Source organism: Squalius cephalus, assembly GCF_949319135.1.
Source record: "Squalius cephalus genome assembly, chromosome: 23".
Taxonomy (NCBI): Eukaryota; Metazoa; Chordata; class Actinopteri; order Cypriniformes; family Leuciscidae; genus Squalius; species Squalius cephalus.
The window spans coordinates 20,581,333-20,597,939 of NC_137144.1; the positions used below are offsets into that span (position 1 = coordinate 20,581,333).

The window sequence follows — 16,607 nt, forward strand, 5'->3', positions numbered from 1 at the left end:
CATAATGTGGATTCACAACCATATTAGATTTAAATTAAAGGAGTATATATTTAAAGTGATACAGTACTTCACCAAAAATGTTTATTCTGTGATCATTTACTCACCTGTCCATTCAAATTCATATGACTTTTATTTATTCTTGCTTGAAACGCTAAAGGAGAGATTTAGAAACATGTGCAAGCTGCTGTTTGTCTGTGTTATGAAAGTGAATGGGGAGCATGCAGAGAAGGGAAAATAGTGTAGCGAAAATAGCAGCTTGGACACTTGGCTAGATATTGGAACCACACAAGGGTGAATAAATGATTATAGAAATTTGAATTTGTGGATGAACTATTTCTTAAACTTTCAAGTATGAATTCAGACAATTCTGACTCATTCCAGCTGGTTGGCTCAATTACATGCTCCAGACCCATTTGTGCTTCTACAGAAGATCCTCAATCAAAATCTTGTCTTTGCCTGACACAGACATGGGCCTCTCTGTAGATTTGGTCTAGATGACAGAGGGCTCAATTTGCAAGATGAGGGCCCTAAATGAATTAAAATGTATGTCTTCACTTAGCGCTCAACAAGAGGATGAATGAGGTGACGCAGAATTTACAGAGCTCCTCTATCGCTCGACTAGATTAAGTTGATTTGAACATGATTGTTCATCTCGCTGCTTTGAATGTGACTCCCATTTTTAGGGCACTGAAGTGAAATGAGAATTTCACTCACTGTCAGAAGTCAAGAAATTATTCAGGAGCCAAACTAAACAAGCACACAGCTCAATCAGCATTCGTACTGATTCTGTCAGTGGCTTGTGGTGGACTTTTGAACTGAGGAGACAAATGCCATGCTATGTATTTCAAACAAGCCACATCACATATCAAGTTTGGTTTATTTAGGTGTTTTCTTTGTTTTTTAATGTTTTTGTGTGCTTTAATGTTTTTAAAGGGGTAATGACATGGAATTAATTTATTTTAATGTTCTTTGAGGTTCACTTAATAATGTTAACAAAGTGTTTCGCACAAAAAGGCAAATGCGTTATTAAAAAATATTACTTTTAGTCCTCATTCAGAACTTCTGTCGGAAATTATCCATTTTAAGGGGCAGCTCCTTTAAGGCTTGTCACTGAACATCCACTGTTATGATTGGCTAACATCACTGCATACATAGAAAAAAGTATTAATTTAATTTAAAAAAATTATGAACTTTTTTGCTATAATAATAATATAGTATTATTAATATAAACCTATTATATTATTTATTTATTTATTTGATTTATTTTACATTTATTTTGTGATGTTTATGAATACACATATATATTCATTATTTTAGAATTATATAATATTTAAATGACCTATTTCATGCTTAAAACAATGCCTAACCTTGCTTACCTCAAGGTGGACAGTGTAAAAGTGAGAGTGATTGATTTGAATACACTGAAAGAAAAAAATAAACCTGATGATCGAAAAGCGGAAGCTACTTTTGCCTCAAAAGTAGCATATTTCTAAATGCAGATCCTTCAGTAGGCACGGGTTGTTGACGTTCCCAGAGAATCAGTCCTAATTGCAATGGAGGAAATATGTTACATTAACAGTAAATGTCAAATAGACCATTGCATCTCATCTCACTTAATATATTCTGTGGCTTACTTTATTTTAATGGCACTGTGAAATGGCTGATTGCACTCTGCAGCACAAAAGAGACGGCGATCAATTTACTGTTCCTAACAAACAGGAAGTGACCCAAACCATCACTGTTTTGCAAAAGCAAACCTAAATGTCCATGCGTCTGCGAGGCAGTTGGCATTGATGCCTAAAGATAAGCAGCATGAGATCTATTTAAACGTTTAATTCAATACAGAATACTATTGATGAACAAATAAAATGGGCTATTTTGCCCACTGTTTGTTTATTATGTATTTTAAGGATTATCGTTAAGCTCTATTGGATTCCTTTGAGTCAAATCTGCCATGCAGAATTCTGTTTATGCGCCATTGTAGAGCATTTCAAGTTAGTTATCTATGTGGGAAGCATTAGGTTTCAGAAATAAAGCCTTTATCAATATTCAGAGTTAAGTATCCTTGATTTCCACAAATTGTTAACCTAAACCTGATCTGAAAAGGTCTCTCTTAGTTGCTCCTAACTGCAATAGGCACATACGCCTCTCATCTCAGAGCAGATATAAACCAAAATGGCATCCAACAGCCCGTCTTCTCTGACACCGGTGACATTCTGACGTGTTCATTCTCCAGAAAGAACCTCTACAAGGTGGTCTCCTGGGATTGAACGCAGTCAGTTAGCCTAGAGTCAGTATTCATCAACAGCTTGGCTTCCTCATCCATGTAATGATTGCGCCGTATAATCTCACTTGCAGAAGTTAGAGAAGCTGGGGTCGATTTCAAGTTGCTCAGGTTTTCTTTGTCAGTGTAAATTTGATGTAGGAACCAAACACCTCAACTTCCTGCCAGCAAGACCTGGCAAAGCAAAGCTGAGTTACCTTGCTTCAAACCCACCCGTGTCTGGTGCTAGACAGTTCTATGATGTGCATGAAGGACTTGTTGTGGTTGAATACTCTATTAACTGATCCCAGATCCCAGTCCCAGATCAGAAAACCTTCACTCTGCATTATGCACTTGTTACTTTTTCCATCTGTTAATGCACATTTGTTTGGTACATTGTACATCTCTTCTGAAACTAGTTAAGTGAGACAGAAAACTGCTGGAAATTCCAACCGCATATGTCTGTTTCCTCAACGCTCTTTAACTCATTTAATGACATCATCTCTCGTCAGCTGTTCATTGAAACAAACATGCTATTGATTTTAATATGCACTAATTACCGCTATGTGATTCCCATCCTCCTCATCTATGATTCTTCCACCCTCCAGTCGCTAATTGTGTTGCCTTTCATCGGTGCCCTTTCAGATTGCGTTGGCATTTTTGTCACCACCCTGCCAGTTCTCATTCCGATCTCAACGAAGCCCCGCAGACTGATTTACATGCATCTGCAGTCTCGTCGTTCCACCTCAGATAAGAGGGGGGGGGGGCAATCTGGGGAAAGCTATTCAGATGAATGCAAGTTCAATCAATACTATCGATTCAATTTCCCAAACACTCGAGCACAAATAGTTTCACTAAACAAAAACACTAAATATGTATGGGTTTGGATTAGCATCCTAACATACTACATATACTGTAGTCTACTTAGTGCACTTTTCTCTATAGATACATTGCAGTATAAAACAGAGTACACTGTATCTCACAGTGCAGTGTACTTGACTTGACCTTACATTTCCAGTGTGACGAATGAACTGTTACTTATGGCCGTAATCTTTTTTAACTCATTTGATCTGACTTGTAAATGTTGAATAAAAAATGGAAAATAAGTTACCTGCAATAACAGCCACTCACGTGCAATGTTATGAATTCATGCAATTTAACATACTATTTCACTTACTTTTTTTAAAAGAAAAAGTAAGCTCTATACAATGGAAGCTTGTTTCCACAACAGAATAAAAAATAAAAAAGGTACTTGTGACTTTTCATCTTAGAATTGTCTTTCTACTTGCAGTTGCAGTTTTTTAGAATTGCTGATATAAACTTTTGATATAAACAATTGTGAATTATAGTCAGAATTGTGAGATATAAACTCGCAATTGCAAGAAAAAAAGCCAGAATTGCGAGTTATAATGTCAGAATTATGTGATATAAAGTCATAATTGTGTTATAAAGTCATAATTGTGGGATATAAATTTGCAATTGCGAGAAAAAAAGTCAGAATTGCAAAATATAAAATATATTCTTTCTTTCTATATCTATACTATGTCTAGACACTAATGTACTCTACAATAATGTAGGCTATGCTAAAAATAGTATGCTATTTTGGCAGATAAATTTGAAAAATTCTACTCCTACTATTTCTCCAAAATGGCAGAGAGAGTAAGAATAGTATGCTAGTATGGGATTCTGTATTTAACTATGTCATACAAGATACTATTCCTCTCAATGCCTGATCCAAAATGTAGCCTGTTATTGCGATATCTTGTTCTAGCTAATCAAAAGATAGTTAACCAGTCTTAAGCAGTTAGCGCTATGCTAATAGACTAAGTTCTTAGCTTTTAATCAAAGGCTTATTGAAAACACAAAGAAAATAAATCTTTCATTCAACCATTTTTAGCTTGTGACGTGACATTTAAATGACATTAACATGTTTTCATAAGCTATTTTTTATATAATTTCTAGTCAGGCTGTGGGGGAAAGGACCTGGCATGGCAGCAGAAAGTCACTAGCATTGCAGCTAACCCAGTTAGCGCCGTATTTGACTGTTTCAAGCTCTCCAAACATTGTTCTGTCTCTCTCCCCTCTATCTATGTCCATTATGGTGATCATACCTTCATTACCTTCATCCCTGGCTGACTTTTCCTGGCAAGGATGTTGTGCGCTAACGCTAAAGTGGGCTGAGTTAGCCAGGCGAGCAGCTCAGTATGGCCATAGGGAGCAGTTCCTGCCCACGCATGGGGAGCGTTAGCAGCGGCCCAGTAGTACCCTGAACTCCATCTCACGGAACAAGAGGAGTGTTGTTTGACCGCAGCAGGACTGGCATATTGCTTACACCTCCTAAAGGGCAGAGGCGGGAGGGAAAGAGCGAGCCAGCGAGAGGAGGGATATTTGCCACACATCACTGGAGCCTGTGGGACAGCTTCCTCCTCTGTGAGGAACTGGCTGCGAATGAGAACCACAGAAGCGTAGCTGATTAACATACACAGCCTTCTACTGCCTTATCGTTCCCTACATTAAAGACATTACACCAGGAAAAAAAAACCTCCCAGACTTAAATTATAGTACATCTCAATGCCTCTATAGTTTCCTAATCACGGAGACGTTCATATTTTTGCACTCATTATTCTAAGTCATTTGCCGTTTGCAAATTGAAATGAGTTGTGAGCTACGCGGATGTGCAACCTATGATTTTTTTTGTTGTTTATTGATAAACAGCAATTTATTCATCGTCAAAGCATCGAAAACTGTGACGTTTTCCTAATTCCTAAATTGTCGTTGTTGTGCTCAGAGCTTAGAGACATGTCCTGTTGCCAAGGAGACACTCATGACAAAGCAATAGAGCCAAAGAACATTTGACCATAATCTCATTTATAGTTGTTTTTCTTCTGATTATTTTTAACACACAACTATTTTGTACCTAAATGCATTTATGATAAAAATAAAAGCACAATAAGCATCCTACAAAGAAGAAATTAGGCAGTCTGTGGATGTACAGTACGCTGCAGACTGCTTTGTATTCCTGCACACAGTCGATAGCCTGACCCCCATGTGAGCAAACCACTAATGAGCCTTGTAATTAATACGCAGTCGCCACTTACGAGTTGAAAGCCGCAATAACCACGCAACTGCCATTGAAACGTCACTCTCAGTTGTCCTGGCATGGCTGTAATTAACACAAGCAACAGACACGAAGAGGAAATAGATTCTAAACCAATCCAGTCCGGTGCCGGCCCAGGGCAGAGATGATTAATGTCTTGTTGTTTTAATCGATTAATATCTCGCTTAACATTGGGAAAGCCTGGAGGGAGACTTTATTTATGGCCTTTGATGATTTGGAGCTGTCAAAAACCCTTAATGGATACATTTGTTTTCCCTTCCTCCATCTTTTCTGGTTTCTCAGTTTTCCATGTCAAAGCTCTTCAGATATTGTAAGTAGGGGTGGGAGATATACCGATAGACACTAATTAACTGGTAGAAATTTATCAACCAAAATGTATCGTCTCTATCGCGGGTTTGCACCCGTGCTGCGCAGTCACAAAAGCTCATTTGCATACGTTTTTAACCATTGCTATTTAAAAACAAGTGAATTTAAACCATTGAAGCACAATAAGCGGCGAAAGAGAACTAATTTCAGCATACGCACGTGTTGTGCATGAAGCCGATACTCATACAGCGCGAATACTAGACTGAGTTCTTCAACGGTCAGAAACACACACTTATGTGTCAAAATGGCCAGTGAATATTCTCATAAACACAGTCATGAGAATACATTCTTAAGTGAACAGTTTAGAAATCGCATGTGTTTCAATATTCGATCAGTCTATTCAGTCTTAAAGTGACAGCAGCCTAATAAACCCGCTGTCTGAATGTTACTCAACCAACAAAATACAGAGAAAATCACTCACTGAATCACTTTTGTTACTTTATTGAGAATAAATTTGGATTTAATTTAAACAGAGAAGACTATGCAGTGTTTTTTCTATTGAATTACTTTTCAATTTAGTGCTTGAAGTTTTTCAGGTAGGGTTTTTTACTAATGTAGTCTTGTCTTTAATAAGCTTGAGAGTTTTTTTGGTGTTCTTGTTCTTGTGTTTTTTTTTACTTTTGCTATTATTTTTTGTTATATTAAAATTGGTGATGAGAATTATGAAATTTCAATGGTATCAAAAACTTTGTCATAAAAACCTTATTTAATGCAAAAATAACTATATTATTATACAACTAGTATTGTGATATTAGATTTTGGTCATATCGCCCAGCCATAATTGTACATCATACTGTTATTTTTCACAGCAACCAGAAAGGTCAATTTACCAGCAAATATTAAGAATAAAGAATAGCAATGACTATAATGATAACTATATTAGCCTCCACACCAGTGCACGATAATGTTCTGTTTATTCTGCTGCTTTTAATGATCTGGCTCTTTAAATTCAGAATGGATTCTCATTGGCTGTCAGTTTATTGTTCATCAGCTGGAAAAAAAAAATCAGAAATTTATTCTGAAGATATCGTTTCTCTGTATAATTGTGGTGTCATTATCATTATCATTTTATTTATTGTCCTTTGTGTGAATCAGGGCATAATAAATTATGAAATTATGTCTCTATAGTTGTGGTGTGGAGGACGTCTCCATTCTCATAGATTTAAAACGTTACTGAAACGTCATTATTGAAACGTAATAGTTATCGTCCTTGGTGACGTACTTAAGAAATTACAAAATACTATGAAAAATTCTGGAAGTCATGAAATGTGGACGTAAAAAAAAGAAAAAATCTCAAAATGCACCTACAAGACTTTTAATCATTTTTAATCATTTTAACATAAAGTGTTGTTAATCTTTAGTAATTCGAGTTTGTGAAGTTCACTAGTCTCTGACTGTCTTTGATAATCAGGATATGGTGCTCCAACAGGTGGGTGGACACACCATGCTACCCATTCGCTGGATGCCACCAGAAAGCATCATGTACCGGAAGTTCACGACGGAGAGTGATGTTTGGAGCTTCGGCGTCATCCTCTGGGAAATCTTCACCTACGGCAAGCAGCCATGGTTTCAGCTGGCAAATAATGAGGTATGTTCATTTTATCGGATTCCATAAGAAAAATCTCTCAGACAGAAAGAAGTCTTCATTTCCAGCTGTTTGCTAGCCCTCTGGCTAGCTTTGGTCACGCGTTATTAGTAAACTGTGTGACTGCCGTAGGTGAAAGCAAGGTGTAAAGACTCATTGCCCAGATGAAATGATAATAAAAAGCTTAATGGAGACAGAATGTCTGTACTGGACGAAAAAAACTGGTACTGGAGTGTGAAAATAATGTAGCATTATGAGACACATTCAGTCTTGAGACAGGATGACTAAGGAGCGAAATTAAACAGCATAATCACTGGCGGTTGTCATGAGGCTTTTGACAGGTATAGACTGTAAGTCAAGCTCATCTCGAACATGACGTCTTCCTATGAAATGAACAGGGAGTACACATGTTGAAATGTCATGTTGTTGGATTTTTGGTCTCAAATATATTCCCTCGTGTGTCGAGTTAATGAGGAACATTGCCACTTAATTTTCGGCTGTTGTTGTTCTCCATGTAACGTTTCGCAACTAAGGTTTGGATGAACTCCAAACAGCCACACACACATAGAGATGCTGCTCCCAAACTATTCCATTGTGTCTGAATAGCAAAGATTATTATTTACTTTCTCACATAATTCTCATAATTACCACTATTGAACTAAATGTTGTAATGGTTAAACAAGAGCCTTATAATGCTGTTTTCAGTACTGATACTAAACGGGGCTTTATGCATTAATTTATGCATTCATAACCAAAATGTTGCAAACAAAAATCCACACAAGTTTACTGGGATTCTCTGTGCAATAAAAAAGAAGATAGATTATGAGTGGATGTAGATTGTTATAATATAAGTTTAAGGATGAATCTCATGAAACCTAATAATGCATCTAGGCCATATTTCTCCCCCATAAATCAAAAGATTTAACCAAAAATTAAGCTAATATATATATGTGACCCTGGACCACAAAACCAGTCACATGGGTCAATTTTTGGAAATTGAGATGTATACACCATCTGAAAGCTGAATAAATAAGCTTTTCATTGATGTGTGGTTTGTTAGGATAGGACAATATTTGGCCGAGATGCAAACTATTTGAAAATCTGGAATCTGAGGGTGCAAAAAAATCGAAACATTGAGAAAATCACCTTTAAAGTTGTCCATTTATGTTCGCGTTGTGCTGCATTTACTCACAAAAATAAATGTTTTATATATTTACGGTAGGAAATTTACCAGCGATCTTCATGGAACATGATCTTTACTTAACACCCTAATGATTTTTGGCATAAAAGAGAAATCGATCATTTTGACCCATATAATGTATTGTTGGCTATTGCCACAAATATACCCGTGCGACTTGTGACTGGTTTTGTGATCCAGGGTCACATATATAGATAATCAGCCACGACTTGGACAAATACAAACTAAAGCAGAGTCTTTGTGAGAAAGTGTTTTCTCTGCTGACCAAACAGAGCTGGATGTGCTGAAAATACTTCATTCCCCACTTCAGATTCCCAAGCTGTGAAAAGTGAAAAAGCGACAGCGATTCTCTTGAAGCTTCTATTCGCAGCTGTTTTGAGCACGACTTCACACTGAGATTATCAATATCAACTCAGCGAACCATAATCTATAGGTGCTGTGCGATTTATGCAAGAAAGATGTGTGTTATGCACTGAAGGGGCTTGAATGCTAATCACATGCACTGCTCCATATTCTGGTGCCAGAGGACTGGTGGCTACTGTATTGCATCAGAACTTATGCTGTCATTTCTGCCGGTGGATGAAACTAAATCAAACTATCAGTCGATAGAACACAGACATCCACAAGCTGGAGTCAGTGCAGTGGACACAAGGGACCACGAACAATCATCTGTCTTTTCTAAAAGTCGATACGAAGCCATCCACAGAGGCAAATGTCTTCAGTTTCATGAGATGGTCCTATTTTGCGTATCATAACACAAAGGCCATAGATGGTTTCTCTACAGAAACAGAGAACTGTTAAATGATAGATAAAAAACTAAACATTCGACGGTTCTCGACGGTTTCGACGCTCTCGACTGTCAGCAAGTCCTCTCGCCGCATCTGACTGCTGCAGAAATACACTTGTGTTATAATTCAGAGCAAAGCTTCCTCAGATACTTCCAAAAATCCTCATAGAGTATACATATAATCATTTAGAAATAAAGTAAATTCAGATTCAGGGCTTAGAATAATTGATTGATAAAAAGTTTAGCTTAATGTATTATTTTCCCTCCTACATTAATACATATTTTTTGATTTTGTAATATTGTTGGTATATTAAAGTACTTAAAGGCCAGGCTTAAAATGCAATGCTCAATTTTATACAATATGTAACAGGAGCCCTTGGCCTGGAAAAGTTTGAAGACCCCTGCAATAGAATATTTATCAACAAGTAATTCCCGACTCCTTTCTCTCTGTCTTTACAGGTAATCGAATGCATCACACAAGGACGTGTGCTGGAGCGGCCACGGCTTTGTCCCAAGGAAGTGTACGACGTTATGCTGGGATGCTGGCAGAGGGAACCGCAGCAGAGGTTGAACATCAAAGACATCCAGAAAATTCTTTATGCCTTGGGTAAAGCCACACCTGTCTACCTGGATATCCTGGGCTAATGTTTGTTGGGAATATGTTTGGATGTCTGTCTGCGTCTATCCAACGGAGGAACGGAAAAACCTGGGATTTACCCAAAACAACATGTACCTTACTGCGCCACTGTCAGACAACTACAACATGGGATGGACTTAAGTGCCTGCTACTCCTTTCGATACACTGGATAACAGTCTTTAAAAAGCACTTTTACATTTTGTTTACCTGCATATAAAGATGTACAGTTCTACTGCAAGAAGAAGAGTCTCCTTTCTCTATTTCTTTTTCTTTTTTTTTTTTTTCATTTTGGTAAGAACAGCCTACTTTTAAACTCTAAAAAAGGAACAATGGAAACCATTCATTTCCCCCTAAAATATGGAAGAAAAAAAAGAAAAAAAAAGTTTTTTTTTGTTTTGTTGTTGTTGTTTCCTGACTGCCTGACAATTCTCCCCGTGGTTACTTGTTTTTCATTTTATAAATATATATATTTTTTATTTATTTTTCTTTCACTTCCGAGTGTGGATGTATGCCATGTTTCTTGCTGAGGGTCGCCTTTCGGATATGACTGCTTACGGTTGCCGTGTCAGATAATTGGCAAGGACTTTTTTTCCGAAAAAAGCCTTACTGCGCTCTGATTGGCCGGATCTTCTCTTTGACTCTACAGGAAGTATCCAACAGGGCTTTTAAATATTCTGAGGAGCTTTTTAGTGAATGGAGTAACTTGAAGGAACCACCAATCAATACAAAGGAGTTTATTTAAAAAAAAGAATGTATATAATGTAAATTTCTGTCACAAGCAACAGTATGTTAACTTATTTCATTTCCTGATTAGATGATTTTAGTTCCTTGGCGTGCTGTTACGGTGAGTGAATTCTATAAATATTTTGATAATATTTTAATGTTTTTTTTTTTTTTTTTTTTTTCACATGTCCATAGAATGTATGTTGATATTTCTAAATGAACTTGTTTTTTTTGTTTTTTCCTCTTTTGTTTTGGATGTGACCTAGAGCTCAAGAACAGTTATGGTTTTCAAGCTGAAACACACCACAAAGGAAAATCATGCCTCGCTCCTTGTATTCCAGAGACCATTTGCTTCTGAAATGAATGTAACAGGAACAGTAGAATTGTTTCCCAAGTGAGATCATGCCCAGAAAATACTCATATTCCATTCATTAGCCCTCATTGCTTTTATGAACTGTGATTATGCTTCTTTGCAAACATAATATATCGTCCTTTCCCATAGTTTAATGAATAAAAGAGAGATGGTTACGCTAACTGGAAGAACTAGCATGAGCAACGTTTTTTATTATGTCTGCGCTAAATTCCATAAAAAACACTGTCCATTCCTAGTTCTGTAACCAGTTTCCTCTAGTAAATATTGTTGCTGCTAATAGAGTCATCAAAATATAATGGAAGAGAATGCATAACAGCATTGTAGATTCAGTCAAGTAATATTCTTCTTTTCTTGTAAACACAATAATGCGATAATTGCATAATCGAGATGGAGCTTTCCTAATACTAAAGGGCTTCTTTGAAACATTCTTCATTTATTCTGAAGTGACATTTGGATTTTATTGTAATATATTCTCTCAGTTTTGTTGGCTCATACTTTTCATTCTAGGTGATCTGTGGCTCAGTGTTTGTCTAATGATAAATCTATAATCATTACACGTGGAATAAATCAGCCAAGTAATCTTTAGTTCGGCTGCAGCTGTGCAAATGATTCTTGAGCACACAATAAGTGACGATTTAGAACTTCATCCTGAATTTATCTTAACCCTTACATATTTCAACAGCGGAACATTTGATGTGTTCTATGTGCGAGTGCTCGCTTTGCTTCTCGCAACTTTATCCCAACTAAACCATTACCAAAAGTGAAAAATGTCAAAAACTTTCCTGCTTTTCACAGGTCTCTATCAGGAACAGTAACTTAAATTGTTGTTCGAGGCAACCTGCCCATCATAGTTCGACAGAACACATTTAGCTTAACCATAATCTCACCCTTCACATCAGGAAAAGTTCCTGGCGCAGAGGAAGTGACTTGAACATTTGTTGATCTTGTTGTGTTGTTTCTTTCTGCTTCCCACAGAGGGCAGATAATTCTCTCCACATCTATGACAAGGGGGAAATTGCAAAAGTCTTTCAATAACGCCGTCAGCGATGTGCTTATGTGTGATAAGATGCTCCTCATTTTGATATTCTCGTCAGCTACGGGGCCCTGCTGCAGATATACACTGACTTTGCAATTTTGCACACCAAGCTTTTGTGCTGAAAAGTAACAGTGGAAATTTACCCTGGTATGGGTACCCAACTGCTTGCTCGAAAAGACTTGAGTTTTATTAAGTAATCAGGCCTGCTTTCCTCTAGCACCTGCATCATGGATGAGCCCTCAGTTTGGGAATGCATTTTAAACACAGTCCTCTTTACTCATTGTAATTTCTGCAAATCTCTCATTGATGTGGCACACCAGATTTTACATGTCAGTTGTAGTACGCAGTGAGCATTCATGCTGAATTAGGTTCTAATTGGAAGGAAACGGACAAAATGTCACTGTTGGCAATGAAAGCAATTGCCAGCTTTCCCGTAAAGAGACCAGACTTAGAGAATGCACATGGGGTTGAGTTCAAAATATGAAAATTATATGTTAACATGAACAGGCTATTATTTCTTCCTTGGTCAACCCCTTTTTCTGTTTGAACCTCACATTTCTCTTTAATAAATTGCTGGTTTATTCAAAAAAGAAAATGGTATCAGCACTAGCATGCTTCATCTCCACTGTGGCATGTTTTTAGCAATGTTATTAAAGGAATAGTTCACTTAAAAATGAAAATTCTGTCATCATTTACTCGCCCTCGAGTTGTTTAAAACCTGTATGAATTTCTTTCTTCTGCTGAACACAAAGGAAGATATTTTGAAGAATGTTGATAACCAAACAGTTGATGGACCCCATTGACTTCCATAGTATTTTTTTTTTCCTACTATGGAAGTCAATGGGGTCCATCAACTGTCTGGTTACCTAAATATCTTTCTTTGTGTTCCACAGAAGAAATAAATTCATACCGGTTTGAAACAACTTGAGGGTGAGTAAATGATGACAGAATTTTCATTTTTAAGTGAACTATTCCTTTAAATGCTAACAATCGATATTAAATGATTCATTTATTAAATGGCATTTGTTTTATGACTGGCCAGCATTTTCCACTTCTGAAACCAAATCATACTATATATCTCTAACAAATAAACTGCACTTAGTTCCTACCTGTTTCCTGAAGAGGACTAAAGGTTGTGGCTCACTGTTGCGGCGGTGGTTGCTGAAGATTATTTGAGTCATTGAGTACATAACTGTGACTAACAGGGTTGAAAGAGTCAAACATTTCTCTGTGGTTTACTTGGTGAGACCGATCGTGGCTCAACGACCTGTGAAATGTGGATTATACAAACGTGGCGAGAAGGGGTCGGGCGGCGTTAGCTGCGGGGAGTGGGGAGGCTGTATCGCTATCACCTGAAGCCGTCGGAGAACTAGCGCGAACTGAATTAGTAGTTTCTGTAAATGAAAGGACGCGAGTGTGTAAGCCACAGCTGGTTTGGAGAGGGGGATCAGAAGAGAGAGAGTGTGACAGCAGGGTGATGATATGGCAGCTCCAGGGGTTGCCGCGACTCTAATGACTTCACCTTGCAGAAATGGGTGGAAATTACCAATGAAATGAGTTTTTGGCCCGGGCTTTTAGATATCCCTTAAATATGATGGCCAGTCTTCCGGTAATCCCCCTGAGGCAGAGAAGAGAGGTGTGTGAGAGAAAGAGAGGGGTAAGAGAGATGAATCAGTGAAGGTCACACGCTAACAGAGTGGAGAGAAGTGCCACAGCGCTGTCTGTTGGCAGGCTGACGGAGTTGAGTTAAGCATTCAGAGCTGTGAGGCAAGCAGAATCTCCCTCTCTCGCTTACCGCCGCCATGGCAGCGAGCAGGCGCAGGGCGATTGATGAGAGGTTTAAGACCTTAATCATGAGGAGAAGAAGCGAGGCAGGAAGCTGGAACATTACGTCTGGAATGAGCTCTCTTTCAGCACTTCATAACCCTGCAGAAGGGCTGCAGAAACCTTGGCACTGTCACGCTTCGCTGCTGATCTCAGATCAGCTCTCTCCTCATCCATTTATCCTACCTTCTGTGGGCCTGATTTACCAAAGCATTTAGCGCATGCAAGACTGCTTTACTAGGACAAAGTGAAGAAGAAAAACTGTAATTGGCCAATCACCGGCAATGTTGCTCAAATCCAACGTCTAGATTTGCCTGCAAACCGTTTTAAGACGTCATTGTGTTAACTTTTTACCCGAATTAATGCCTTTAATATATTCTCTTTTGAGCAATACTAATCCAAGCTTTGCTTCTTTCAAAACCAGTAACAACCCGATCAAATTAGCCGACCAGTTTTAGAACTCATTTAGCCCCCCGACACTTGATGTGGCCACCTGGAGCATTAATCTTCAAGAGATGCAGTCACGCTGAATATCTTACTGATTGAATCTGTTATCCCAAATTGTTGTCGCTGCAGATCTTCTGCTGTTACTGTGACTCACATAAAACATGCTATTCGTTTTTTGCCTGCTGGATAAAACTCATTTTCATTGCCTTCAAAACATTTAATTAAAGATCCTTATCTGATTTGAAACCCCACTCCTAAATTACAAATGAGACTACCAGAACAAGTCCTTATCTACCTCCAGTGCATTGCGGCTTAAGTACTCTTAATGTACTGTGGAAAGAAGACGTTCCAAACTTGTGGTCGATTCATGTCACACTCTGCTGATGATACGAATATAACAATGGAAGTGTTTTTATACATCTGAAGTAGCGATATCCCTGAGAAAGGGCCAGCTGCATTTTGAGAGCCTGACTCAGCTCACGCTGCAGTTGCCGTACACTCCTGGCACATGGACAAGCATGTGAATCTTGTTACTTAGAAGCTAAAGTGATCTATAGTTTAGGCCGGCAGATCTCCTGAGCTGTGGGAAAAGCTGAACCCGCTTCCAAGGACAGTTGTGCATTTAACTCGGGAAAAGCCTGGCCAAATGCAACTCCGGTTTTCTTTAAAAGGGAGGTTAAAATTGACTGCGGCATTAAGACTTCAGATGGGGATGTCACCCCAGAGCAATCTCCTGCACTGTCAGCAGACTTTGACATCTAGATTAACCTTGCTGCTGTGAGCGTGCTGACGGCTCTCATTAGGATGCAAGAAGCATCTCGGATCTTCTATTCCAAAGGTACCTTGGCCCCCTCTTTCCCTGTGTGAAAAGGAAAGTGGGAAGCATGAGCCAGCACATACACACTGATCCAAGGGAGGTCCGTATGTGTGTCTGTGTGGGAAATGTTGAACAAATAACGATCTGTCCCAGCCTTGCCACCCTTCCCTGAGTTTACTAGTCCACCAGCAAGTATAGATATGCCAAAGGGTCTAGGTGTAAGTCTCTCTCTCTCTCTCTCTCTCTCTCTCTCTCTCTCTCTCTCTCTCTCTCTCTCTCTCTCTCTCTCTCTCTCTCTCTCTCTCTCTTTGTACAGAACTGTTTTATTTCCTAATAGAGACTACAGCCCTTTGTTCCACAGAAGAATACTTGTCAATCAGAACAAAAAAGGACTGAGCTCCTTTGAGCTCTTTGCTCAGTCTCTTAAATGCATTATTCAACCTCGTTCCACTCTCTGGTCAAACTGTGGGAGAAAGATGTTTTACAGAGGTGATTACTACAAGGCAGCTCCAACTCTGAGTGAAAAGTTATTTCGCTTGTAATTGTTTCTTTTCATTTGTGCCAGATAATGACTGTAACCTTGTTGGTCAAAGCTCAATATCTAAACAGCATGACGATTAGTCGTTACCCTTTTGTTGGCCAAGTTTGTAAAATAAACTGCCAGTTGTCAACTCAATAAGGAGCCAATAAGTCACTTTTTCTTTCTAGCTGTAGCCTTTCCAAACGTCTTTGATGCAGTATGCTTGTGTATAAGGGTTTTACTGCTGAAAGAAATAGGTCTTAGCTAGTCCCAGCCTTGCCAAGGTGTTGTTTAGCAGATTGTTAAACCTGACTGCTCTTCGATCAGCTGGTCCAGTTGAACTGGGAGATCAACTAAGACCAGCATACCACTTTTAGGTTGTTGCAAGCTATTTTTTACTGCATGGTTGTAATTGTAAAAGCACCGTTCAAAACACTGCCTTTAACTAATGGAGCCCATAACCCAACAATGAACAAATCAGGGCTCTCTGACTCGAGGAGCAGCTGCTGAGAGATTGCTTTAAATGTCTTCCTTAACGGCATGGCTAAAAGTAGAGTTAAGAGGGTGCTAGCAGGGATCCACCCATACAATAACCTGACTAAAAATAGTGAGAAGGATGAATAGAGCAGAAGTGGGGTGGCGAGTTTGTGACTCACTCTATGCTGCCTACGTTTGCCTCAGAACTTGGGTGACATTTCAGATCACATCTCATCTGCACTAGCACTGCCACCCACAACACCATACGTTTAAATCATGGTCTATCAGTTTCAATGAAACCTATCATGATAGAGCTGACATGAGATCAGGACACAACCTAAATAGGAATGTGGTGAAATCTGTGTCAGTGTCTCCTCGTATTCTTTTATTAATGCACGTAATGCTAATGCGATTATGCAAACAGTTATTTATTACT

General features: G+C 38.5%; 1 protein-coding gene across 3 annotated transcripts in view; it reads left to right on the forward strand.

Annotated features, from left to right (window-relative positions):
* ntrk3a (neurotrophic tyrosine kinase, receptor, type 3a) overlaps positions 1 to 10,315 on the forward strand; it is a 215,508-nt gene extending 205,193 nt beyond the window's left edge. For 2 of the 3 annotated variants that reach the window (XM_079859110.1, XM_079859112.1), the window contains exons 16-17: positions 7,159 to 7,335; positions 9,777 to 10,315. In XM_079859110.1, coding sequence (XP_079715236.1) covers positions 7,159 to 7,335; positions 9,777 to 9,962 — 363 coding nt within the window. In that variant the 3' untranslated portion in view covers positions 9,963 to 10,315. The remainder of the gene's footprint in view (positions 1 to 7,158; positions 7,336 to 9,776) is intronic. The other variant, XM_079859111.1, reaches the window with a different exon arrangement.
* Positions 10,316 to 16,607: the final 6,292 nt, after the last annotated feature.